Source organism: Megascapheus bottae, chromosome 18 (genome assembly GCF_031878675.1).
Source record: "Megascapheus bottae isolate mThoBot1 chromosome 18, mThoBot2.hap1, whole genome shotgun sequence".
Taxonomy (NCBI): domain Eukaryota; kingdom Metazoa; phylum Chordata; class Mammalia; order Rodentia; family Geomyidae; genus Megascapheus; species Megascapheus bottae.
This window is the reverse complement of record NC_143526.1, coordinates 32,479,755-32,507,601: the sequence shown is the minus strand read 5'-3', so window position 1 is coordinate 32,507,601 and position 27,847 is coordinate 32,479,755. Positions and strand designations below refer to the sequence as shown.

The 27,847-nt window shown below is 39.7% G+C and overlaps 1 protein-coding gene across 1 annotated transcript in view; it reads left to right on the top strand.

Annotated features, from left to right (window-relative positions):
- The window catches only part of Rbl1 (RB transcriptional corepressor like 1), a 54,129-nt gene extending 30,386 nt beyond the window's left edge, over positions 1-23,743 (top strand). Inside the window, exons 16-22 of the mRNA XM_090352315.1 lie at positions 533-741; positions 8,424-8,600; positions 10,721-10,792; positions 15,030-15,120; positions 18,192-18,340; positions 19,516-19,680; positions 22,464-23,743. Of these exons, the coding sequence (XP_090208441.1) occupies positions 533-741; positions 8,424-8,600; positions 10,721-10,792; positions 15,030-15,120; positions 18,192-18,340; positions 19,516-19,680; positions 22,464-22,634 (1,034 nt within the window). The 3' untranslated portion in view covers positions 22,635-23,743. The remainder of the gene's footprint in view (positions 1-532; positions 742-8,423; positions 8,601-10,720; positions 10,793-15,029; positions 15,121-18,191; positions 18,341-19,515; positions 19,681-22,463) is intronic.
- Positions 23,744-27,847: the final 4,104 nt, after the last annotated feature.

Genomic DNA, 27,847 nt, shown 5'->3' with positions numbered 1-27,847 from the left:
TTTTCTACCCTCTTTGTTAGAATTTATCTTAGCTGAGCTTTTTAAAATTATAATTTTAATATCTTAAATTGTACAAAGAGGTTATAATTCAACATGTCAGTTTATGAGTACAATGCATTTTAACATTTTATGTATTTTTAAAATAATTGTACAAAGGTGTTTCAATCCCATAAGTCAAACTTGAGTACAATATATCTTGAGTAATGTCATCCTTTTCCTTATTCTTTGAGCTTTATAAATAGGTATATTGAGCAAGAATTTTGAATTTCAATTAACATCTTCCAGATTTGCTTTTAAAAATGTAAGTATGAAAACATTTCAGACTCATGCAAAGCGGAAAAAAATGTTTCTTTAAATAAAATATCTGAAAAAAGAACAATATTCTTTTTTCAAGAAGAAATAGAAATTCAGTCCTAACAGAGACTTATTATTTCATACCCCTCCTCTTGTTGCCTAACATCTTCTTATGCTTTTTCATACAGAGAACATAAGAGCTTATTTCTAAAACCAAGATCTCTTATTACACATTTAGGTGTTGCAAATGATGCTGGAGAGATCACATTGATACCTATTAGGAACTCAACCCAAGCATCCAAAGTTGAGTGTCCAGTACCACTGACTGCTCAGTCATTAACTGGTGCTTCTCCAAAACAGACCCATCTGACTAATGCACAGGATGTTCATCTGACTGGAATAAGCAAACCAAAGAGAACTGGGTCCTTAGCGTTATTTTACAGAAAGGTATGTGTTTTTGTAGCATTTGAAAAGTCCTTGTTTAATCAACAAGTAATAGCAACTTTGTCTTACTCCTTTCCTTTCTTTTTCCTTTCCTGTCTGTTTTCTCTCTATCTCTGTCTCTCTGTCTCTGTCTCTGTCACTCTCTCTTCTGCTCTAACCTACATAGGGAAACAGGAAGAGGCCCTGGCCCTCAGGGGCTTTTACTTGACTTTCTTGGGGTGGAACTTGTTGGTATGGCTATACTTCTTGTCATAGTTGACAGCACGGTGGGGTAGCACTTGTGGTAGATCAACTTGTCAGAGTTGTACCTCTATGCTAGCTGTGTAGGGTGGGCTCAGTGATGCCACCTCAAAGGCAGAGCATCAAACGAGGATAGACTCTTTTTAGATACTGTCATCTGACAATGTGGCCATCTTCTAGCTGCTTACCATCAATATCAGCCACTGCCAGCCAATTAGGAAACCTTCCTCACTCTGGACTTTAACTTTGACATTCTCCATGTGTTGCTGGGCTTGACCTTGTGGGATGATGGTCTTGTCCATGAGGGTCTTCATGAAGATCTTCATATTTGAGTGTACTAGGCTCCCTGGTTTTAAGAAAGAACTCTTTCTCTGTTTCTGTTTGTTTGTTTTTTCAGTCTGGGGCTTGAACTCAGTGTCTATATGATGTCTCTGAGCTTTTGTACTCGTAGCTATCATTCTACCACTTCCATTTTTCTGGTGTTTAATTGCAGATAAGAGTCTCATGGACTTCCCTGTTCAGGTTGCTTTTTGTTGTTGTTGTTGTTCATGGGGCTTAAACTCTGGGCCTGGGCATTGTCCCTGAGCTCTTCAACTCAAAGGTACTGCCTTACCCCTTGAGCCACAGGGCCATTTCCAGTTTTCTGGTGGTTAATTGAAGATAAGAGTCCCACAGACTTTAGTGCCTAAGCTGGCTTTGAACTGTGATCCTCAGATCTCAGCCTCCTGTGTACCTGGGATTACAGGTGTGAGCCACTGCACCCAGCTTTATGCCTTTTAGGACCATTGATGCTGTTTTCAGTCCTTGCTTTCAGTTCTTTTGAGTATCTTCCCAAAAGTGGGATAGTAATGTAATATTTAACTTATTTACAACTGCCATACAATTTTCTGCAACAAATGCACCAGTTTATATGACTACTGGCAATGCACAAGTTCTCATTGCCAGCATTTGTTATTTTCTGTGTTTTTTAAAAATAATAACCATCCAATGGAGATTAAATAGTATGTCCTTGTAATTTGGATTTTCATTTCTTTAATGATTATTGAAGTTACAAATATTTTCATGAGCCTATTTACGTACCTTCTTTGGAGAAAGTCCTTGGCCTGTTTTTAATTGGATGATTGGATGTTTGTGATCGAGGTGTGGTATTTCTCTTATCTGTTCAAAATCTTAATCCCTTACCAGACTTGCAACTATTTTCCCAGCAGTAGTTGTTTCACTGTGCTGATAATATCTCATAATCTGACTTACAGAATTGAAATCTCTTTGTACAACTTCTTAATAATTTTTTTAGAAATACCTTAAATTATAAAATCATAGCCTGCTGTGTGCTGGTGGCCTGTTAGTGATTCCTGAGATCTGAGGATCCTGGTTCAAAGCCAGCCCAGTCAGGAAAGTCTATAATACTCTTATCTTTGACCATCAGAATACTGTAAGTGGAGTTGTGGCTGAAAGTGGTAGAGCTAGCCTTGAGTACAAAAATTCAGGGACAGCACTCAGGCCCATGAGTAACAACAACAACAAAAAAAAATGGATAAGCATTTACTGCCCATGACTGACAAAAAATAAATAAATAAACTTTTTAAAAAATAGCCTGCCTAGAACATGAGGAGGCATAGATAGCATGGCTTCAGTGGTAGAGTGCATGCTTAGCATTAATGAGCCCTTTGTATTCAAACTTAGCACCAAAACTGCAACAATCTTCTCCTCCCTCCAGAGGTAGAGAATTAAAATGCCCACATCTATAATATATTTAAAATAATCATTCCATAAAGAACTTAATGTCATGCTAGAATTCTATAGCTGAATAAAATTCACTGTTAATATTTTTAGTATAAAATGTCTTTTCTATGTACCTATAAGGATTAATTCTGTACCAGTATGTATATTTTAATTCTTCTAGCTGAGACTATATGTTATTGCCTTTTCTCTTGCATAGAAAATCTACCTCTACTCTGACCCAAACTGGTACCTGATCATCTCAGGGCCTGCTGGACTGTGATAGGGATAGGATGCAGAAAATAACTTCACTGTAAAATTACTCAGAGTTTTGGAGTTGACCACGGGTCTCTTTTAATCAAATTTGCCTATCAATTACCTTAAATTAGTTTTTCAGCAGCCAGGGCTGTGGCCTAGTGGTAGCGTGCTCACCTAGCATGCATGAAACCCTGAGTTTGATTCCTCAATACCACATACACAGAAAAAGCTGGAAGTGGTGCTATGGCTCAAGTGGTAGAGCTCTAGCCTTGAGAAAGCCTAAAGACAATGTTCAGGCCCTGAGTTCAAGCTCCAGGACTGGCAAACAATAAAATTAAAGAATTAGTTTTTCAACTCAGTATGTGAATATTTTGCTTGCCAAAAATGATTTTATCTAAAGGATACAGTACTGTTGTTATTTTTTTTTTAAATTCACATACCCTTGTCTAATTATTTTTTGGGGGGGGTGTCATGGGGCTTGAATTCGGCCTGGGCACCGTCCCTAAGCTCTTCAGCTCAAGGTTTCCACGCTGCCCCTGGGCCTAGGCATTGTCCCCTAGTTCTTCAGCTCAAGGCTACAATCCTACCCTTGAGCCAAACCCCACTTCTCTGTTTTCTAGAGGTTAGTTGGAAATAAGAGTCTCAGGTCAGGATTTTCAGGATGTTTTGTGCCTGGGCTGGCTTTGAACTGTGATCTTCAGATATCAGCCTTCTGAGTATCTAGAATTACAGGCGTGAGCCACCGAACAGTTTTTTTTTTTTCCAGTCCTGGGGCTTGAACTCAGGACTTGAACAGTGTCCTTTGGCTTTCTCAAGGTTAGAGCTCTACCACTTGAGCCACAGTACCCCTTTTGGTTTTTTTCTATGTATATGGGTTTTTTGCTCAAGACTAGTCCTCTGCCACTTTATTTTATTTTTATTTTTATTTTATTTTATTGTCACTCCTGGAGCTTGAACTCTGGGCCTGGGCACTCTCCCTGAGCTCTTCAGCTCAAAGCTAATGCTCTGCCACTTGAGCCTCAGTGACACTTCCTGTTTTATGGTGGTGATCAATTGGAGATAAGAGTCTCATGGACTTTCCTGCCAGGCGATCTTTGAACTGTGGCCCTCAGATCTCAGCCTCCTGAGTAGTTAAGATTACAGACATGAGCCATTGGCGTGCCCAGAGCCCTCTGCCACTTTAAGCCACAGCTCCACTTCCAGTTTTAGGATAGTTAATAGGAGATAAGAATATCACAGGTATTTCCTGTCCTACCAGCTTTGAACTGCAGCCCTCAGATCTCAGCCCCTGAGTATACATGAGCCATCAACATCTGCCTTCCAACATAATATTAAAGAATCAGTTTAGGGGCCAGGAGTTTGGCCTAGTGGTAGAGTGTTTACCTAGCATGCACGAAGTCCTAGGTTCGACTCCTTGGTACCACATACATAGGAAAAGCCAGAAATGGTGCTATGGATCAAGTAGCAGTGTTAGCGTTAAGGAAAAAGCCCAAGGACAGGGCTCAGGCCCTGAGTTCAAGCCCAGGACTGACAGAAGGGAAAAAAAGTCAGCTTAGGGGCCAGGAGTTTGGCCTAGTGGTAAAGTGCTTGCCCACTATGCACGAAGACCCAGGTCTATTCCTTGGTACCACAAATATAGAAAAGCTAGAACTGGTGCTGTGGCTCAAGCACTAGCCTTGAGGAAAGCCCAAGGACAGTGTTCAGGCTCTGAGTTTAGTCCCTAGGACTGGCCAAAAACAACACAAAAAGTCAGTTTAAACAGAATGGTTCAAGGGCTGGGAGTTTGGCATAGTGGCAGAATGCGTGCTACCATGCACAAAGACCCAGGTTCAATTCTTTGGTATCATATACATAGAAAAGCCAAAAGTGGTGCTGTGGCTCAAATGATAGAATACTATCCTTGAGGAAAGCCCAAGGACAGTGCTTAGGCCCTGAGTTCAAGCTCTAGGACTGGCAAAAACCAACAACAACAAAAAACTCAGAATGGTTCAGCTTGTGATTAACTAGATGAAGCAGCAAAAAGATTGGAACCAGATGCTTAATAAAGGAAAAGAAGGCCTAAATTAATATAGAGTGAAATAGAAAAAAATGTTTCCTTCCTTTACTGGAGAAATAGGACTTTGCCTCATCTTTTTGGTAGTGTTTGGATAGCTTTTTTTTTTTTTTTCTTTTGCCAGTCCTGGGCTTGAGCTCAGGTCCTTAGCCCTGTCCTTGGACTTTCTCAAGGCTAGAGCTCTACCACTTGAGCCTCAGCACCACTTTCAGCTTTTTTCTATGCACGTAGTACCAAGGAATTGAACCCGGGTCTTCATGCATGCTAGGCAAGCACTCTACCACTAGGCCAAATTCCCGGCCCCTGGATAGAAGTTTTTAATTCAATTTCAAATAACAACTGGAAAAGGGAGGTGGGGGAGTTGGAAAGACAAGAAATTGTTTTTGTTTTTTAATTTGAGGAAACAGTAAGCAAACTATTGTTTAACATGTTTGGGTTACCAGGGAATTCTCCTGTTTGTATTAAGTCTTTCTGCATATTAACTACAGACACGTTAAGAGCCCTACTACACCATGCTGGTGGCTGCTCTGGATGTTCTGCCCCAAAGGGATCAGGAAATACATACTAAAAACATTCTGAAACCATGAGACACCTTTTGTAAAGTTGCAAATCCACCCATGATAAATGAACAACAGGCACCACCAGTTTAACCCTGGATGTTTGGGTGCACAATTACATCTATGTACAAAAATATGTGTTCTTACTAGAATGTTATTTACTTAGTAAAAAAGTCTATCTGTTTTATAAGGAAGTTAATACTCATCAAAGTTCTAAAAATAATTATTCACTGTGTGTGTGTGTGTGTGTGTGTGTGTGTGTGTGTGTGTGTGTGTGTGTGTGTGAATATGCATGTACATAAGCCAGCCACATTCTGGTCCTGGGGTTTGAACTCAGGGCCTTGACTCTGTCCCTGATTTTCTTTGGCTCAAGGGTAGTGCTCTATCACTGGAGCCATACTTCCACTTTTGGCTTCTTTTTTTTTTTTTAATTATAGTTAGTTTTAGCAAAAATGAAATGAAGAGTCTCACAAGCTTTCCTGCTCAGGTTGGCTTTGAACTGCAATTCTCAGATCTCAGCCTTCTGAGTAGTGAGGATAATGGGTATGAGCCATGGCACTTAACGTTATTCACTGTGTTTACCTGTTTATCCGTTTATCCCTACTATACTTTCCAGTAAATGCCTTATTGAAGGAATTATTTGTGTAGTCCATAAGCTGCTCTCTACATGTGGTGTGATGCTCTTAGAGCCCCGACAGTTCTTCAGGCAACAAGACAAGAGAGAGAAACACAGGCAGACACAGAGAGGAAGATAAAGACAGCCAGAAAGAAGAAGCACACAAAAATCAGATACCTTATATTAAATCTGACTTGTGGAATTAAAACCCCTTTACACAACTACTTCAAAAATTTTAAATAAAGTACAGTCATATCCAATACATATATTTGCCAAAAGTAGTAAGATGATTAGAATTAGACATTCTTATATACCTTATTATGTTCAAATTATCCATTGTAAATGGAGAAATTCATTTTAAAAAGTGACTGTGCGGGCCGGGAGTTTGGCCTAGTGGTAGAGTGCTTGCACAAAGACCCAGGTTCGATTCCTCAGTGCCACATACATAGCAAAAAGTGGTGCTGGAAGTGGTGCTGAGGCTCAAGTGGTAGAGTGCTAGCCTTGAGAAAATCCTAGGAGAGTGCTCAGGCCCTGAGCCCAAGCCCAGGACTGGCAAAAAAAAAAAAAAAAGTGACTGTGCAGTTTTTTTCCTTTCAATATTACAAACAAAATAACCTATACATTCTGTTTTTTACATAAGGAAGCAAAATTTGTAGGTTAAAACAACCAAAGCACAATTGCTAAATATGTACAGTTTAACTTTCGAATTGTCTTTAAAAATAAAAAAAAGAAAGAAAGAAAAGAGAAAAGGCCGGAATTTGACCTAGTGATAGTGTGTTTGCCTAACATTCATGAAATCCCAGGTTCGATTCCTGGGTCGAAAAAAAATCCGGAAATTTTGCTGTGGCTCTAGTGGTAAAGCTCTAGCCTTAAGAAAGCCCAAGGACAGTGCTCAGGCCCTGAGCTGAAACCCTGACAAAGAGAGGTGGGGAGGGAGAGAATAATTCAGCTTAGTTGCATCATATCACATCACTAAGTCTTAAAGCAATAAAATAAAGCCTCTTGCAGTTTTTTTTCACATCATGTAGACTAGTGTGAATTCATATCGACTATATATGTATGTCTTGATGTACTTAACTAATTTTTTTTTTCAGTAATAAGAACCCTCATCGGTTTGGGGATTGTGGCTTAGTAGTAGAGTGTTTGCCTATCATGATGAAACCCTGGGTTTGATTCCTCTGTACCACATAATCAGAAAATACCACAAACAGAAAAAGCCAGAAATGGCGCTGTGGCTCAAGTGGTAGAGTGCTATAGCCTTGAGCCAAAGGAGTGTAGGGACAAAATTATTTGCTTTAAGTATTCTTGTTTTTGCTCATTATAAACAATATAGCATACAAGAAAAAATTTTAATTATTTTGCCTTCTGAGTCATTTTTGTAGTTTAACTATCTGGCATATGAGTGACTTCTTAGCAATTTTACCTTAATAGAAAAAGAACATAGATGGGCCGGGAGTTTGGCCTAGTGGTTAAAGTGCTTGCCTAGCATGCATGAAGACCCGGGTTCGATTCCTCGGTACCACATACATAGGAAAAAGCCGGAAGTGGTGCTGAGGCTCAAGTGGTAGAGCTCTAGCCTTGAGAAAGTCCAAGGACAGTGCTCAGGCCCTGAGCTCAAACCCAGGACTGGCAAAAAAAAAAAAAAGAAAGAAAAAGAACATAGAGATTTTGAACACTTGAAAACTATACATATTTGACATTGATTAATCCTATTCATAAATGCTTTTAAAATAATATTCTAAAGGAGATTCTGGGTTTTTTTTCATATTTTTCATTTTTTATTTAAAGGTGATGTACAGGGGGATTACAGTTATATAAGTCAGGTAATGAGTACATTTATTTTATTTACATTTTCATCACCTATTACTCTTTTTTTTTTTTTCTACCTATGTGGTACTGAGGAATCGAACCCAGGTCTTCGTGCATGCTAGGCAAGCACTTTACCACTAGGTCAAATTCCCAGCCCCATACTCTTTTTTTTTTTATCTTCCCTTTTTGAATGGATTTCATTATGCTGTTTTCATGCACACATGTATTCAGTCATATTCAGCCAAGGAGATTCCGTTTTAACGTATAATCTCTTGCCATAGCAGTGAGCTAATGTTATAGAACAGAAACTTTTAAGTACTTTGGTATCAACAGGCCAGATGTTTTTAATTAAATTTTGGCTTTTATGTCCTTGTTCATGGTTTTAAACATTTGAGAACTAATTTACTTATCAATGTGTTATCTCTTATTTTAGGTATATCATTTGGCAAGTGTACGCTTGCGTGACTTGTGTTTAAAGCTAGATGTTTCAAATGAGCTGCGAAGGAAAATATGGACATGTTTTGAATTTACGTTAGTTCACTGCCCTGACTTAATGAAAGATAGACATTTGGATCAGCTCCTCCTTTGTGCCTTTTACATCATGGCCAAGGTAATGTACAGGTTGGGACTTTGCTCATATTGACTTACTTTGAAGAATCAATTAAAAGAAAAAAGTCTTGAATTTGATGCTTAGTTTTCCTTTAGTGCTTCGATCCAATGGTATCATTATTAAGTAATAATTTGGGCTATTTTCTTTGGATTCCTCAGTATCATAACAATCAGCTTTCCCACTTCATATGACTACATTGATAATGAAGAAATTATAAAATGCAAATAACATGTTTTCTACTCTAGCCCTCTGATGTCTCTGATGTGATACTTTAAGTGTAAAATGATCAAATGAAAACAACTGGGCCAGGGTTGGGAATGTGGCTTAGTGGTAGAGTGCTTGCTAAGAAACATAAAATCCTGGGTTCGATTCCTCAGTGCCACATAAACAGAAAAAGCCAAAGTGGTGGTGTGGCTCAGGTGGTAGAGTGCTAACCTTGAGCAAAAGATGCTCAGGGACAGTACCCAGGCCCTGAATTCAAGCCCCAAGACTGACAGAGAGAGAGAGAGAGAAGGAGGGAGGAAGAGGGAGGGAGGGAGGGAGAGGGAGAGAGAGAGAGAGAGAGAGAGAGAGAGAGAGAGAGAGAGAGAGAGAGAGAGAGAGAGAGAGAGAGAGAAAAGAGAGAGAGAAAAGAGAGAGAGAGAGAGAGAGAGAAAGAGACAGACAGACAGACTATAACTTGGCCAGAGTTACACAGAGGCAACCTAGAATCTCTGCATAATCTGGTATTACCTTTTGGTGACTTTTTGCTGCCTAAAAAATTAATTTTACAATAAAATTTTAATGAATTTCACTTGTTGCAACACTGTTTTAAGTCATAAAATAGCATAGCTTGCTTGTTTTTTTTAATCTAAAAAAAATCATTTGCAATATCTATCTTGACTACATTGGCCAAACTGGTACTCTTAGCTGAGATATGCAGTTGAAACATTTTTTTCAAGCTTTTTGGAATTCCTCTCTCACAGTTCATTGTTTAAATCCTCATACAAAATAGATGGGCACTGGTATAATCCTAGCTACTCAGGAGGCTGAGATCTGAGGATCACAGTTCAGAGTCAGACCAGGCAAAAAAGTCCATGAAGCTCTTCAGTTAACTACCAGAAAACTGGAAGTGTCACTTAAAGTGGTAGAACACTAGCCTTTAGCAAATATAGCTCAGGGACATCTCCCAGGCCTTGAGTTCAAGCCCCACAACTGACAAAAATTAAAATTAAAAAACTTTATACAAGGGCCAGGAGTTTGGCCCAGTGGTAGAGTGCTTGCCTAGAATGCACGAAGACCTGGGTTCGATTCCTCGGTACCACATAAATAAAAAAAAAGCCAGAAGTGGTGCTGAGGCTCAAGTGGTAGAGTGCTAACCTTGAGAAAGTCCAAGGACAGTGCTCAGGCCCTGAGCCCAAGCCCAGGACTGGCAAAAAAAACTTTATACAAAATAAATCTTAAGGGGCTAGGAATGTGACTTAGTGGTAGAGTGCTTGCCTAGCATGCATGAACAGAAAAACAGAAACAGAAAAATCCAGTAGTGGTGGTGTGGCTCAAGTAGTAGAGTATTAGCCCAGGAACAAGTTCAGGGTCATTGCCCACGCCACAGTTGAAGCTCTGAGACTGGCAAAAAAAATTGTTAATAAATGTTTCATCATTTGTATTTTTCAGAAAGCACTGAAATTAGGACTTTCCTTTTCTTTCTTTTCTTTCCTTTTTTTTTTTTTTTTTTTTTTTTTGCCAGTCCTGGGCTTGATCTCAGAGCCTGAGCACTGTCCCTGGACTCTCTCAAGGCTAGAGCTTCACCACTTGAGCCTCAGCATTGCTTCCGGCTTTTTTTCCTATGTATATAGTACCGAGGAATCAAACCTGGGGCTTTGTGCTTGCTAGGCAAACACTCTACCACTAGGCCAAACTCCCGGCCCCGGACTTTCCTTTTTCTACTTCATCATTACAGAGAATAGACTTGCTACTAATAGACAGGGATTGAACTTTCTTATAACAGATGAAACAGAAGCGATTCCTATTTAGATCACTAATTCTCTGTCTTTGAGCCACCACAGTGACTTGTCTAAGTATTAGAAACCCTATAGTTTCTTTTAAAACCAGTTGATAAATGTAGTTTTTATTTTCTTTAGGTAACAAAAGAAGAAAGAACTTTTCAAGAAATAATGAAAAGTTACAGGAATCAGCCCCAAGCTAATAGTCATGTGAGTTATATTATTTTTCTTACTGTCCAAAAATAGATTTGAACTATTTCTCTGCTGACAAATCATTTAAAATATATAAATTACCTTTACATTTTTACTGTGCATTTGATTTTCTAGTTTAATAGATACTGTTAAATTTGAACAAGTTTTATGGAAAGACAGTTTCAGTTCAAGCCAGGAAACCTGGCTGTTTCTGACATATCCATATACTGGCATATATTTCTTGCCAAGTCTGACATTCCAATTGCTCCTTATTGAGTGACACTTTTTTTCTTTTCTTTTTGCCAGTCATGAGCTTGAGCTCAGAGCTTGAGCACTGTCCTTGGACTTTCTCAAGGCTCTACCACTTGAGCCTCAGCACCTTCCAGCTTTTTTTTTTTTTTTTTTTTGTGGGTCTTGGGGGCTTGAACTCTGGGTCCTAGGCACTGTCCCTGAGCTCTTCAGCTCAAGCTCTTCAGCTCAAGGCTACCCCTCTACCCCTGGGCCTGGGTGGTATCCCTGAGCTCTTCAGCTCAAGGCTACCGCCCTACCCTTGAGCCAAGCCCTATTTCTCTCTTTCTAGAGGTTAATTGGAGATAAGAGTCTCAGGTCCTTTTGTGCCTGGGTTGGCTTTGAGCCTTGATCCTCAGATCTCAGCCTCCTGAGTAGTTAGGATTATAGGCGTGAGCCACTGGGCCTGGCTTTTTTTTCTGTTTTTTTTTTTTAATGGATGTGGTACCGAGGAAGTGAACGTGGGTCTTTGTTCATGGTAGGCAAGCACTCTACCACTAGGCCAAACTCCCAGTCCCTAGTGACACTTTTTACTAAAAGAGGTAGTGAGATATTTAATAATAATATTCTTTAATTATGTGAAACTTGATTCTCTGGATTTTTTTTTTGAAAAATTTGAGAATTTATTTACTAAAGCTTCTTTTACCATCTGTATCTAATTGCCATCTTTGAATAAATGTTAAACTCTGATCGTCTTTCTTTGTACCATTACCAGGGTTTGAACTCAGGACCTGGGGTAATCTCCCCTAGCATTTTCACTGAAGGCTGGTACTCTACCACCTGAGTGATAGCTTCATTTCTGACTTTTTGGTGGTTATAATTGTAGGTCATGGTCTTCCAATATTTTCTGCCTGGACTGCTTCAAACTGTAATACTCAGATCTCAACTTTCTGAGTAGGTAGGATTACTAGCATAAGCCACCAGCACTCAGTTTTCTGATATTTTATCTTAATAGCCATGGTAGTAATCTTATGAAACCTTTCAGTTATAAAAATGTAAAAAGTTAGTATGTCATCCTGACACACAGTAAGTATTTAACAAGTGTTAGTTTTATATTGTTAGTAAAGCTGAAGAACATAGTGAAGTTACTTTAAGACATGGGATATTAAAAAAAAAAAAAAAAAAAAAACAAGAAACTAGTATCTCTGCTCTTAGGGATTGTAATGACCTCTTCTTTAACCTTGGTTGAAGTAGAAAGAGAGAAATGAGGTAAGTAGTCATATCTACTAAGATCCCCAAAATAGTTTCACTTAAGCCTTAGACTATACACTGACTATAAGTAGTAGAAAGCCATTTAAAAGCCAAGAATACATATTTGTTAAATCTTGTGACAGTTTCTGAGACTCCTGAAGAAAATCCCTCAGGAATCAAGTCTTAAGAAGTTTAGCTTTTCCCTAAAGATTATTGCAGTGAAATTAGGATGTGTTGAAAATAGGCCAAGCAGTCAGGTGCTAGTGGCTCATGCCTATAATTCTAGCTGCTTAGAATCTGAGGATCATGGTTCAGAGCCAGCCCAAGGAGAAAGTATGAGAGACTTTTTTGTTTTGTTTTGTTTTGTTTCGTTTTATTGTCTGTGATGGGGCTTGAACTCAGAGCCTGGGCCTGGTCCATGAGCTTTTTCTACTCAAGGCTAGTGATCTGCCACTTGGTGCTATAGTGCCACTTCCAGTTTTCTGGAGATAAGAGTCTTGTGGACTTTCCTGCTCAGGCTGGTTATGAACCACAGTCCTAAGATTGCAGCATCCTGATTTGCTAGGATTATAGGCATGAGACACAAGCATCAGGCTCTGTGCGACTTTTTGTTGTTGTTGTTCTTGTGGTTCTTGAACTTGGGCACTATTCCTGAGTCCAGCTCAAGACTAGTGCTCTACCTTTTTAAGCCACAGAACCACTTCTTGTTTTCTGGTGGTTAATTGGAGAATCTCATGGGGCTGGGGTTATGGCTCAGCAGTAAAGTACTTGCCTAGCATGTATGAAGCCCTGGGTTTGATTCCTCAGAACCACATTTACAGAAAAACGCTTGAAGTGGTGCTGTGGCTCCAGTGGTAGATCATTAGCCTTGAGCAAAAGAAGCTCAGTACCCAGGTCCTGACTGGCAAAAAAAAAAATGTTTTTTTTTAAAAAGGATCTGGGGGCTGGGATCGTAGCCTAGTGGTAGAGTGTTTGCCTAGCATGCATAAAGCCCTGGGTTCGATACCTTGATGCCACATACTCAGAAAAAGCCAGAAGTGGTGCTGTGGTTCAAGTGGCAAGGGCACTAGACTTGAGCAAAAAGTGTCCAAGGTCCTTAGTTCAGTCCCCAGGGCTGGGGGGGAAAAAAAGAATCTGGGTGAGGAGCATGGCCTAGTAGTAGAATGCTTACCTAGCATGTACAAAGACACAGGTTCAATTCCTTGGTCCCACATACATAAAAAAGCCAAAAGTGGTGCTGTGGCTCAAATGGTAGAGCTCTAGCCTTGTGAAAGCCCAAGAACAGTGCTCAGACCCTAAGTTTAAGCCCCAAGACTGACAAAAAAAAGGGGGGGAGGCAGAAATGTGGCCTAGCGGTAGATTGCTTGCTTAGCATGCATAAAGCCCTGGGTTCAGTCCCTTGGCCCCACATGCACAAAAAAAGCCAGAAGTGATGCTATGGCTCAAGTGGTAGGGGGCTAGCCCTGAGAAAGCTCAAAGATAGTGCCAGGCCCTGAGTTCAAGCCCCGGAACTGGCAAAAAAAAGAAAAAAGAAGAGTCTCATGGACTTCCTACCTGGTTTTGCTTTAAACTGCAATCCTCAGATCTCAGCTTCCTGAGTAGCTGGGATTTATAGGTGTGAGCCACCAATACCAGCTTCTATGAGGCTTTTTTTTTTTTTTTGACCAGTCCTGGGCTTGAGCTCAGGGCCTGAGCATTGTCCTTGGACTTTCTCAGTGTTAGTGCTCTAGCACTTTAGCCTTAGCACCACTTCCGGATTTTTTTTCTATTTATATGGGACCAAGGAATCGAACCCAGGTCTTCATGCATGCCAGGCAAGCACTCTACCACTAGGCCAAACTCCCAGCCCTCTGAGACTCTTATATTCAGTTAACCATCAGAAAACCAGAAGTGGCACTGTGGCCTTGAACAGAAAAAAGCTTAGGAAAACCACCCCACCCTGAGTTCAAGACCCCTCCCCCCCAACAAAAAACAAAAATAGGCCAAGCACTGCTTCCTACTTCCTAAATAGCCTTCCTAATAGCTATCAGTAATTTGCAAGATGGGGTACTGGATCATGTCCTTCTGTTGCATAGGAAATAGGAAAGGTTTTAGGAGCAAGGAAAAAATAAATTTCATGTGACTATCAGAAAGGAGATAAAAATGGGCTAGGAACAACTCAGTCAGATCAAATTATTCTTGTGTAAGGAGCGAAAAGGAAGGAAGAATAAGTTTCAGTTTTTGATATTACTTTATTAAATTCAGTTAGTTAGTGTCAGTGCTAGGGCTTGAACTCAGTCCTTTGTGCTTTCGTTTAGCTTTTTCACTCAAGGCTAACACTCTACTACTTGAGCTATACCTCTGCTTCTAGCTTTATGGTAGGTAGTTAGAATCTCACAGACCTCCCTGCCTGGGCTGACTTTGAACTGTGATCTTCAGAGCTCAACCTCCTTGGTAGCTAGAATTATAAACTTTCTGGCCTTTTCTTTGTATGTAATACTGAGGAATCAAACCTGGTCTTCCGTGCATGCTAGGCAAGTACTCTACCTGTAGGCCAAACTCCCAGCCCTCATTAGTCTTTAGTTACTAATTTCTTCTTCTGTTTTGTAAGCTAAGATAGCAAATTTGGGGTAGTAATCTCTACCTCATAATTCCTTCTATGTTATTTGAGATTTTCTGCACTTACCATAGTTACTAAAGTTTTAAACTTAACCATCAGCCATGTAGCATTTATTTTCCTTATTTTCTTTATCCTGTGCTTTGTGTGACTTAGGTTTTTCCCCACTCTCGCCTGTAGGTTTATAGAAGTGTTCTGTTGAAAAGTATTCCAAAAGAAGTTGTGACATGCAATAGTGACCTAAATGGTGATTGTGAAATGACAGGCATCGGTAAGCTATCCAATTTAACATGCTACATACATTATACCTTTGATTGCATCATATGATCTTATTATACTATGAGTGTCCGGCAACTTCGGGGTCATGATGTCAGACAAGGCACTTTTTGCTTTATAGTTTAGAGATCAAACCTAGGGCCTGGTGTATACACATCGGAGCTATTGTAGCACTGATTTAAACCTCTGAGTCTATCCCACAAACATTGTATGTCCAGATTCCTTACATAGCTGGGCGCTGGTGGTTCACATTTGTAATCCTAGCTACTCAGGAGTCTGAGATCAAGTATCGCTGTTCAAAGCCAGCCCGGGTCACTAAAGACTGTGAGAATCCTATCCAATTAATCACTAGAAATGGGAAGAGGGACTGTAACTCAAGGATAGGGCAGTAGCCATGAGCTGAAGAGCTCAGGGATAACGCCCAGGCCCAGAAATCAAGATCAGGGATAATGCCCAGGCCCAGAAATCAAAATCCATGACCGACACACGCACACATGCGCGCGCGCGCACACACACACACACACACACACACACACACACACACACACACACGCGCACACCCTCCCCCCCCCCCCTTGAGAAATAGCAGAAATGGGGTTGGCAACATGGCCAGACTAGATAGGCTCCTGCCTAGTTCATACAAGGCCCTGAATTCAAGACCTGGTACTGTGTACCCCCATAATTATTTATTTTTATTTTATTGCATAGAGAAGTTATAGTTCATAAGTAAGGCAATTTCTTTTTGAACAGTGTTACTCTCTCTTTCATTTTCTCCTGCTTTCCTTCCCACCCTTCTTCGTTTATTTTATTTCTTGCCAGTCCTTGGTTTTGAACTCAGGGCCTATGCACTGTCCCTGAGCCTCTTTGTGTTCAAAGCTAGTACTCTACCACTTGAGCCACAGCACTACTTCTGGATTTTTCTGAATAGTTTACTGGAGATAAGAGTTTCCCAGGCTTTCTTACACAGGCTGGCTTTGAACTATGATCCTCAGATCTCAGCCTCCTGAGTAGGATTACAGATATGAGCTACCCAGTGCCTAGGATATATTCATATGCGTGTGTGTGTGTGTGTGTGTGTGTGTGTGTGTGTGTGTGTGTGTACACCAATTTATTTTTCACAAAAAAAGATATCTAGGCCTAGGATTATTACCCAGTAATATAGTACTTGACAGGTCCTGGGCTCAAATGGGAGGGATGACCTTGAAATGAGGATTGAAAACTTTTTGGTGACTTCCTAGAGTTGCTTGGTCCTTGAGCTCTATTTGTATTTTCTGGTTCGCTTGAGTTTTGGAAAGTCATGCTTCTATCTGTGTTCTCAATGTTTACGTGCCAATGTGTTGTGAATCCTATACTGTGCATTTTTTTGTTTTATTTTTGTGGTGCTAGGCAAGTACAATATCACTGAGCCATGCCTGCATCCCCTTTTAACACTGCTTTTTTTATTTTCCTTTTTACCAATCCTGCAGCTTCAACTCAGGGCCTGGGCACTGTCCTTAGACACTTCTTGCTCAAGGTTAACACTCTGCCACTTGAGCGTCACTTCCAACTTTTTCTGTGTATGTAATACCGAGGAATCGAACTTTGCATGCTAAGCAAGACTGTACCACTAGGCTATACTCCTGGCCCTACACTCATTTTTTTTTTTTTTATGCCAGTCCTGGGCCTTGAACTCAGGGCCTGGCCACTGTCCTTGGGCTTTCTCAAGGCTAAAGCTCTGCCACTTGAGCCACAGCACCACTTTTTCTATGTATGTGGTACTGAGGAAGTGAACTGGGTCTTTGTACATGCTAGGCAAGTGCTATATCACTGGGCCAAACTCCCAGCTCCATACCCTCACTATTTTTGACATTCAAGTCTTACAGAGTTTTCTGGTTAGGTAGTTGGGAAGCTGGGATGAAAAATGTGAGCCACTAGCCACTGACTTCAAGCAAGAGTAGGAAAAAAGCTATGGATAGAGTAAGAAGCTATGGCAGAATGGCACCACTATAAAGAAAAGCACCCTGGAACCACTGTCTTTTTCTTTCTTTCTTTCTTTTTTTTTTTTGGTCAGTCGAGGGGCTTGAACTCTGGAACCCTAGGCCTGGACGCTGTCTCTGAGCTCTTCAGCTCAGGAATACCTCACTCCACTTGAGCCACAACCCACTTCCAGTTTTCTGGTGGTTAGCTGGAGATAAGAGTCTCACCAACGTTAGTGCCCAGGGCTGGCTTTGAACTGTGATCCTCAGATCGCAGCCTCCTGCGTAGCTAGGATTACGGGCATGAGCCACCATGCCCAGTTCACCACTTTATATGGCTTACCCATTTTATAATGGAGGGCACTAACTAGAATCAGCACTAGAGTTCATATTATACATGGGAAGCAAGAATTTTAGAACACCTACCACTTATCAGATATTTGAAGAATGATAAACACAAGCAGTTTTTCTTTCTTAATTTGTGGGGATATGCTTTACCACCTTTTTCAAAGAATCCATACAAATAGCTACAGGCTTTTTATAATCTGAAGCTCAAGCTACACCACTGCCTTTCATGCTGTGAAGTTTAGCTAACCCCATCGGGGCTGGTTTCTCTTATTTATTTATTTATTTATTTTTAACCAGTCCTGGGCCTGAGCGCAGGGTCTGAGCACTGTCCTTGGACTTTCTCAAGGCTAGAGCTCTACCACTTGAGCCTCAGTACCACTTCAGCTTTTTTTTTCTATGTATGTAGTACTGAGGAATCGAACCCAGGTCTTCATGCATGCTAGGAAAGCACTCTACCACTAGGCCAAACTTCGGTCCCTGGTTTCTCTTTAAGAGCCACCAAATACATTGAACTCAAAAACTGTGCTGTGTAAACATACTGCTGAAAGAGTATCTGGAAAAAAAAGTATAATTAATACATGCTGTATTTCTCTAGGTTCAAATTCAGTTTGTAAACAGTGTATATGGGTTTTTGAACCTTCTCTGGAATTTTCCTCTTCATAAAGATTTGTGACATTTATAATATTGTATAGAGGGCTGTGATTCAAATCAACAACTTACATACTAAAGTACATCTATTGCAACACTGAACTGTTTTTAACAGAGATGGAAGATGCTACAAAAACACCTGACTGTTCTAGTGGACCAGTGAAAGAAGAAAGAGGTGATCTTATCAAATTTTATAATACAATATTTGTAGGAAGAGTGAAATCATTTGCATTGAAATACGACATGTCAAATCAAGAACATATGGTATGTTTTTCAGTTTCACTACTTGATTTCTAGAGTCATGTTTGGATTACTTCTGAGTGTATTTTGTTAGATAATTATTTCAGAGTTTAAAGCCTCACCAATAATTTATGTAGGAAATTAGTATATTAGCATTTAATTAGAGCAATTAATTAGAATTACTAAGGCGGTATGATATAACAGTCCAGAGGTAGCCATGGGGATTTCACCTATACTCTGCTAGAAATTTTGTGTGTATAGAGGCAAGGACTAAACAGGACCATGAAAATATTAAGACAGTAAATTTGGGTATTTTTGTTTGTTTGTTTTTGCTAGTCTACAAACCAAACTCAGGGCTTGGGCATTGTCCTTAAGCTTTCTCAAGGCTAGCACTCTACCACTAGAGCCGCTTCCTGCTTTTCCTATGTATGTGATATCAAGGAGCTGAACCCAGAGCTTCATGCATGTTAGGCAAGCACTCTATACTAAGTTACACTCCTGGTCCTGATATATTTTTTTATTTCTCTTTATATTATGAGAATAAATATGTTAAAAGGATGAATTCAGGACCTTGTGATTGTGAGCTTGATACATTCGTTTCTTAAGAAAAAAGGGTCCTAAGCTGGGTGCTAGTGGCTCATGCCTGTAATCCTAGCTACTGAGAAGGTTGAGATCTAAGAGGATCACAGTTCAAAGCCAGCCCAGACAGTAAAGAACATGAGATTCTTGTCTTCAATTAACCACTAGAAAATGGGAAGTAGGGCTGTGGCTCAAGGGTAGGGCAGTAGCCTTGAGCTGAAGAGCTCAGGGATAACTACAGATCTAGAGTTCAAGCCCCATAACTGACAAAATACAAACAACAAAAACAACCCGGGCACTAAAGTCCATGAGACTCTTACGTCCAGTTAACCACCAGAAAACCAGAAGTGCTGCTGTGGCTCAAGTGGTAGAGTAGTAGCCTTGAGTTGATAGAGCTCAGGGACAGCGGACAGCACACAAGCACAGAGTTCAGGCCCCATACCAACCAAAAAAACAGAACGCAAGCAAGCAAGCAAGAGTATGTTGTTGAAAAGTAATAATGGCCACCCCTTTTTTTAAAATTATAAATAGCTGTTACTAACTAACCAGACATGCTATAAAAGTGAAAGTATGAGATGATTCAGAAAAATTCTTATGAATCTTATTTTTGGCCATATTAGATGGATGCTCCACCACTGTCTCCTTTTCCACACATTAAGCAACAGCCAGGCTCTCCACGCCGCATTTCTCAGCAGCACTCTGTTTATGTTTCCCCTCACAAGAATGGATCCAGCCTTACACCAAGCAGTGCTCTTCTATATAGGTTCAGTGGCAGCCCTTCAAAGGTAAGATGCTTGAAGACTATCCAAAACATACATATCCTTAAATACATAATATGTTCTAAGTTAAATTTCAAGTCAGGATTTTTCTTATTTTTTTTTTTTTTTGTGGGTCATGGGCCTTGAATGCTGGGCTGAGCAATGTCTCTAAGCTCTTCAGCTCAAGGCTACTGCCCTACCCTTGAGCAACTGCCCCACTTCCCGTTTTCTAGTAATTAATTGGAGATAAGAGTCTCATGCTCTTTAGTTCTTTAATGCCTGGACTGGCTTTGAACCACGATCCACAGAACTCAGTCTCCTGGGTAGCTAGGATTACAGGCTTGAGCCACTAATCAAGACTTCAAGTGAGGAATTTTGAAGTAACTTAAAAAAAAAAGATTCCTGATGACGAAACATAAATCATTAATCTTTCTTATAAAGTTATTATTAATAAAACATGAATTACATGCATGTCAAAATTGACATGTGTCAGGAATCACACATGTCTGGAGCTGAATGAGTCAGAGTTGACATACATGTCAGGAATTACATGTGTGTCAGAATTGACTAATGTATCTAATTACATGTGTGTGAGAAATGACACATATCAGAAATTACATGTGAGAATTGACATATGCATCAGAGTTGACACTCATCAGAAAGTATCAGGTGTTACATGTGTGCTAGAACTGACACAGATATCCAGAATTGCATGTGGGCCAAAGACACATGTCAGGAGTTGTATGTGTCATAAATGACACACATGTCAACATTGACATGTATTCCAGAATTGACACACATGTCAGGAGTCATGTGAGAATTGACATGTGCACCAGAAATCATGTGTGTGTCAGAATCGACACACTTCAGAATTGAACCATGTGCGGGGTCGGGAGTTTGGCCTAGTGGTTAAAGTGCTTGCCTAGCATGCATGAAGACCCGGGTTCGATTCCTCGGTACCACATACATAGAAAAAAGCCGGAAGTGGTGCTGAGGCTCAAGTGGTAGAGTTCTAGCCTTGAGAAAGTCCAAGAACAGTGCTCAGGCCCTGAGCTCAAGCCCAGGACTGGCAAAAAAAAAAAAAAAGAATTGAACCATGTGACAGAATTGACACGTATTGGAATTAACGCAACAGGAGTCTCATGTGTGCCAGACATGTGTCAGGAGTCACGTTTGCCAACATTGACACGTCAGACTTGACATACCCATCAAAATTGCATGTGTGTCAGCCTTGACACATGTCAGAATTGTCATGCATGTCAGGAATTACATGTATGTCAACATTGTCACGTCAGTTAAATAGTTTGTGGCAAAATATGTATATGCCTTTCATTTCTGCATAGTATGTGATGTGTCATTCATGACATGGATGTCATTTGTGATACTTATGGATGTCACTTGTGACATGTAACTAACATGATGTGCATGTCACACCTCACACATATGAGGTGTGAAATATCGGACAAAAGTGAAACATTGCCCAGACACAGTGGCGCATGCCTATAGTCCTAGCTTTTCAGGATACTGAGATCTGAGGATCAACATTCAAAGCCAACCCTGGACACTAAAGACCATGAGACTCTCATCTCCAATTAACCATCAGAAAACCGGAAGTGGTGTTGTGGCTCCAGGAGTAGGGTGGTAGCCCTTGAGCTGAAGAGCTCAGGGACAGTGTCCAGGTCTAGAGTTCAAGTCCCATGACCACCCCCCCCCAAAAAAAAGAACTATGAATATAAGTTTGTTTAGTACAGAAAATGTTCTAAAACATTTTTAAGTAGAGGAAGAAGCTAAGAGCAGTTGGCTCATGTCTATAATGGGGTTAGTTATAGAAAACTAAATGTTTATTTTAATAAATATTTATTAAATAAATATTTTAATAAGTATGAGCAGTTGACTCACACCTGTAATCTTAGCTCTCAGGAAACTAAGGTGTAGAGGATCAATGCTCAAAACAAGTGTGGGTAGAAAATATAGCCGAGGGTAATGATTCAAACCTGTAATCCTAGCTACTCAGGAGGCTAAGATCTGAGGATCATGGTTGAAAGGCACTAAAACATGAGACTCTTGTCTCCAATTAATCACTAGAAAATGGGAAGAGGGGCTGTGGCTTAAGGGGGAGGGTGGTAGCCATGAGTTGATGAGTTCAGGGACAATGCCCAGGACTGGGGATAAGGCAATAGTCTTGAGCTGAAGAGCTAAGGAACAGCGCCCAGGCCCAGAGTTCAAGCCCATGACCCACCAAAAAGAAAAAAGGCGTAATTTGACATGTGCACACCATACATGGCATGGGTCTTCGCATGTATGCCATACGCAATGAATGCTGTGTCATTCATGACATGCATAGCACATGAGGTGAGAGTGTTGTTCATAACATACACGTCACATTTCTGGCAAATGTGTCATTTTTGAAACGCATGTAATTTGGCATGCCTATCATTTGTGACACATGAGCCAATGATAATATTTATACCATTTGTGATGTGGACGATGCATGCTGGGTTGATAAGAGACATACAAGTCAGGTGTATCCCTAATAATATGAGTATCATGTGACATGTGTCATAGGGGACATGCTTCTGATGTGGTTACTACATTTCAAGAACAATTGCTGTATGGTACATTCATCTTTCTAAACCACCCACAAAAGTCATCTTCCATATTAGTTTGGTATAGATTCAAATAATGTCAGATGTGGACAGGAGTTCGAGGCAGAAAGGAGTTGACTTGTTTTTTTTCTGCCCCTCCTCCCTTTTTTTCCATTGCTGCTTCCCTTTTCTCCTGTTTATTTACACATATCCCCCGTTTTCCAGAGTTTGAAAGAGATCAACAACATGATAAGGCAAGGTGAACAGAGAACCAAGAAGCGATCCATAGCAATCAGTGGAGATGCAGAATCCCCTTCTAAACGTCTCTGCCAAGAAAATGATGATGTTTTACTTAAACGGCTGCAGGATGTTGTCAGTGAAAGAGCAAACCACTAATGTTCCTGTTCATGCTGAAAGCATTTTCAGATTCTGCAGAAAGTTGGGTTTCAAAGCTGTTTGTCTTGTAGATGGTAATTATCACTAGATTATACAGAAAAAGTCCCTAAATTGAAATGCAAGGGAGTGTTCTAATAAGTGCCTTTATAAATATTAAGTCATAAGACTTTTTCAAAATGTTTCTTCTTGGATTATTACTTTTTTCAAAGATGAATTAAAAAGAAAACTCATCTTTTTTAAAAAAAATTTTAGTGGGACGAGGAGTTTAGCCTAGTGGTAGAGTGCTTGCCTAGCATGCATGAAGACCCAGGTTTGATTCCTCAGTACCACATACATAAAAAAAAAGCTGGAAGTGGTACTAAGGCTCAAGTGGTACAGCTCTACCTTGAGAAAGTCCAAGGACAGTGCTCAGGCTCTGAGCTCAAGCCCCAGGACTGGCAAAAAGAAAAAAAAATTATTGTTGGGGTAATGTATAGAGGGGTTACAGTTATATTTGCCAGATAGTAGGTGCATTACTTCTCACACATTGATACCCCTTCTCATGTTTTTGTTCCCATTTCCTTCCCCCCACCCTCATCATTTTTTAGCTCATTTTCAAGCAATTGAATATCTCCCTTTGTGTCTTATAATATGAGGTAAAGTTATCTGTTCTTGCTAAGTATGCTCTGAAATACTTGTATTTTCAGTTACTGTTGAAGGTAAGGTTTGTTCCCATAGTACATAGGTCAAGGGTGATAGCACCAGCTGGTCTGTGCCATTATGGTAACTCCATTCTGGGTTCTCTGGATCCCTTGTCCTCTTCCTCTCCTTGAGCCTTAAACTACCCCATTTCTTGATTTCCAGTCCTGAGCACTTTCTTAGCAAAGGGGGCATATGCTTCTTTTTCTCTCTCTGTTTCTCTCTTTTTTTTTTTTTTTTGCCAATCTGGGCACTGTCCTTGGACTTTCTTTGCTCAAGGCTAGCACTCTGACACTTGAGCGACATTGCCATTTCTGGCTTTTTCTGAATGTGTGGTACCAAGGAGTTGAACCCAGGGTTTTGTGCATGCTAGGTGAGCACTGTACCACTAGGCTGCACTCCTGGCCCTATGTTTTGCTTTTTTTTTTTTTTTTTTTGGCCAGTCGTAGGGATTGAACTCAGGACTTGAGCACTGTCCTTGGGCTTTCCTCAAGGTTAGTATTCCACTACTTGAGCCACAGAACCAGTTCTGGCCTTTTCTCTGTATGTGGTACGGAGCAATCATACCCAGGTCTTTGTGCATGCTAGGCAAGCATTCTACCACTAGGCCAAACTCCTGGTCCTATGCTTCACTTTTTTAAATAGCTATAATTATAGTTTTCATAGTATTAACAATTATATGTGGTTATAATGTCATTGTCATGTAATTCTCAAACCAGTAGAGTAAAACTCAATATTGTTATTAAAAACTAAACTTGTTTTAGTTTTTTAAACAGCTATAATTATAGTTATAATTATAATTATAGTATTAACAATTATATGTGGTTATAATGTCATTGTCATGTAATTCTCAAAATAGGAAGCTGCTTCTCAAACCAGTAGAGTAAAACTCAATAGTTATTAAAAACTAAACTTGAGGCCAGGAGTTTGGCCTAGTGGTTAAAGTGCTTGCCTAGCATGCATGAAGACCCGGGTTCGATTCCTCGGTACCACATATAGAAAAAAGCCGGAAGTGGTGCTGAGGCTCAAGTGGTAATCTCTAGCCTTGAGAAAGTCCAAGGACAGTGCTCAGGCCCTGAGCTCAAGCCCAGGACTGGCAAAAAAATAAAAATAAAAAAATAAAAAATAAACTTGTTTAGTAATGTAGCACTATGATAATATGTAATATATTGCTTTTGAGGCCATTATAAAATTATTGTCTTAATTCCCAGTTTCCATTAAAACCACCTCATGCTTTACCATTTTAACATGTATCACTAAAATAGCAGCTTATTACTTCCCCACAATTTTTTTTTTTTTTTTTTGCCAGTGGTGGGCTTGAGCTCAGGGCCTAAGCACTGTCTTTGGACTTTCTCAAGGCTAGAGCTCTACCTCTTGAGCCTTAGCACCATTTCTGGCTTTTTTCTATGTATATGGTACCGAGGAATTGAACCCGGTCTTCGTGCATGCTAGGCAAGCACTCTACCACTAGGCCAAACTCCCGGCCTTTCCCCACAATTTTTTTTAAACTTTTAGCATATCTCGAGTTTTCCTCTTGGGATGTCACCACTGAGTTCCCCAAAGGTGCTTTCCACCTACTAGGAACTCAGCTTTCCAAAGAATCAGCCCTTCAACATTCACTTTTTCTAGTGTTTCCAGAATTGGAAGGTTTAGCCATTCTTCTTTTTTTAGTACCAGTACAAGGACTTGAACTCAGGGCCTGGGCACTATTCCTTAGCTTTTTTGCTAATGACTGATACTCTGCCACTTGAGCTACATTCCAAATCTTGCTTTTTAATGGTTAGAGATAAGATTCTTTTTTTTTGCAAGTCCTGGGCTTGGGCTCAGGGCTTGAGCACTGTCCTTGGACTTTCTCAAGGATAGCACTTGAGCCTCAGCACCACTTCCGGCTTTTTGCTATGTATGTGGGGTACCGAGGAATTGAACCTGGGTCTTCGTGCATGCTAGGCAAGCACTCTACCACTAGGCCAAACTCCTGGCCCCGAGATAAGATTCTTGTGGACTTTCCTACCCCAGCTGTCTTCAAACCACAATCCTCTGAATAGTATCATTATGGGCATAGGCCATCCAGTGTCAGACTGGATCAGCCAGCTTTGATTCATTTTTAAAAAATGATATTGGATTTATATTTTAAATGCAAACCGCATTTTTTAGATGCACAATGATGAGGCAAAAGATATATGTAGCTCAGTGATATAGAGTGCTGACTAGCATTTGTGAGGCCCTAGGTTTAATCCCCAGCACTACCAAAAAAAAGATAGTAATGTTTAACTTACCTAATCCTAGTTCATTTAAATAGTCTCAGATATGACTAACAATTAATGATTAACATCAAGAATTTTATTTTTAAAATTTAAAAGGAATTTTGGTCACATCCTACTTTTTTGAAAATTTATATCCTCATTTTTTTGTGTAGTATCTACACTTTATAAGCCAAATAACAAAGTCTGTCTTGCATCTTGTACATACTTCTGTGTAGCTGTAACTACTGTATTATTCTCATTATTAATTACAAAATATAAATGAGTATTTGTACATTGACTGTAGGAAGCTTTGGACATGTTTTATCAATTTTAATATTTGTATCAATGTACATAAATGGGAATAAAAATGGGAATTTTTAAGATTTTGAAAAAAATATTCTTGTGACTAGAAGCAAATCTTTGGTTCTTAAATTATCTTTAAAATTTTTCAGTGCAGCCTAAAAGTTCACATTCTTGGTTGTTTCTTTGGTTTACAAGGAGTGGGAAGTTACTACTAAGTGGGCAAAGGGCTTTCTTTTGGAGTGGTCAAAATATTTTGCAGCTTTGTGTGTATTGTGTGCGTGTGTGTGTATCACCGTGCATACCTATGTAAATATAGTGAACAAGCTTATATACATGTGTATGCACCCACATGTACATATGCATGTGTATATAACATATATATGTACACATATATAGTGATAGTTGCTTAACACAAATTTACTAAAAGCTGTTGAATTATACATATTAAAGTGGTTATATGAATTTCACCTCAATTTTTAAAAGCGATAATATATAAATAAGGCTAATTATTTTAACATATAAATAGAATTATTTCAAGGCCTTGGAATTAATTTGTGAGCCAACACAATGAAAAGATGTACCATGATCAACTTGGTTTCTTTCCAGGGATGCAATAATGTGTGTGGAATAAACATAATACAAAAACAGAACCAAGGATAGAAATCACATGATATTTTCAATTGGTATAGAAAAAGCCTTTGACAAAATTCAGCATCCTTTTTTTATAATAAAATCTTCAAAGAAACTGGGAAATAAAGGAATGTACTTAAACATTAAAAAAATCCATATATGATAAACCTGTAGCCCATATCAAACTAAACAGGAAAAAGCTGAAATCATATCCCTAAAAGTCAAAAATGAGACAAAGGTATCCACACACAAATGTTTCAAACAGGGAAAGAAGTCAACTTATTCCTACTTTCAGATAACATGGTCTCATACTTTAAAACTTTCCTTGTGCACTTTGACCACTCCACATTCTGTCCATTGTTCATAGTCAATTGTTGGTCTGTTTCATGCCACTGTAGTTTCACCTTTTCTAGAATTTCAAATAATTATGTATGCAGAGTACCAGGGTCTAGCTGCAGTGTTAGCTTATTCTAAAAGCTCTTCTAATAGTTGTAGACTAACTAACTCTATCAGTAACAAATTACCCTTCTGTTGTAGTTCGGGGTACCAAGCATATCCATGTTGGCATAAGACAGGTTGATACTATTATGGTTCAAATTTAGAAATCAATACTGTCTGAAATATAAACTATAAGCCAGGTGCCAGTGGCTCATGCCTGTAATCCTATCTACTTAGGAGACTGAGATCTGAGGACAATGGTTCAAAGCTATCTCTGGCAGGAAAGTCCATGAAAATCTTCAATAAGTCAGAAGTGGACCTGTGGTAGAGCATTAGTCCTAAGCACCAATAAATAAAATATTTAAGAAAATGTAATTGAGGGCTGGAAGTTGGGCCTGGTGGTAGAGTGCTTGCCTACCTAGCATGCATGAAGACCTGGATTGGATTTCTAGGTACCACATATATAGAAAAAGCCTCTAGTGGTAATGTGGCTCAAGTGGTAGAGCTCTACCTTTGAGAAAGCCTAAGGACAGTGCTCAGGCCCTGAGTTCAGTCCTCAGAACTGGGGAAAAAAATGTAATTGACTCTTAGCAACAACTTTTAAAGGTTCTATAGGTTATTTTATTTTTATTTATTTGCCAGTCCTGGGCTTGAGCACCATCCTTGGACTTTCTCAAGGCTAGAGCTCTACCACTTGAGCCACAGCACCACTTCCAGCTTTTCTATGTATGTGGTACCGAGAAATTGAACCCCGGTCTTTGTACATGCTAGGCAAGCACTCTACCACTAGGCCAAACTCCCAGCCCCTCTATAAGTTATTTTTACCTGGGATTGCCAGTCTCCTATAGAAAGTCTAGTCATTATTTTGTTTGAGCATCACAACTCTCAAACACAGGCTTAGTCCTTATCCAAAATGCTGTC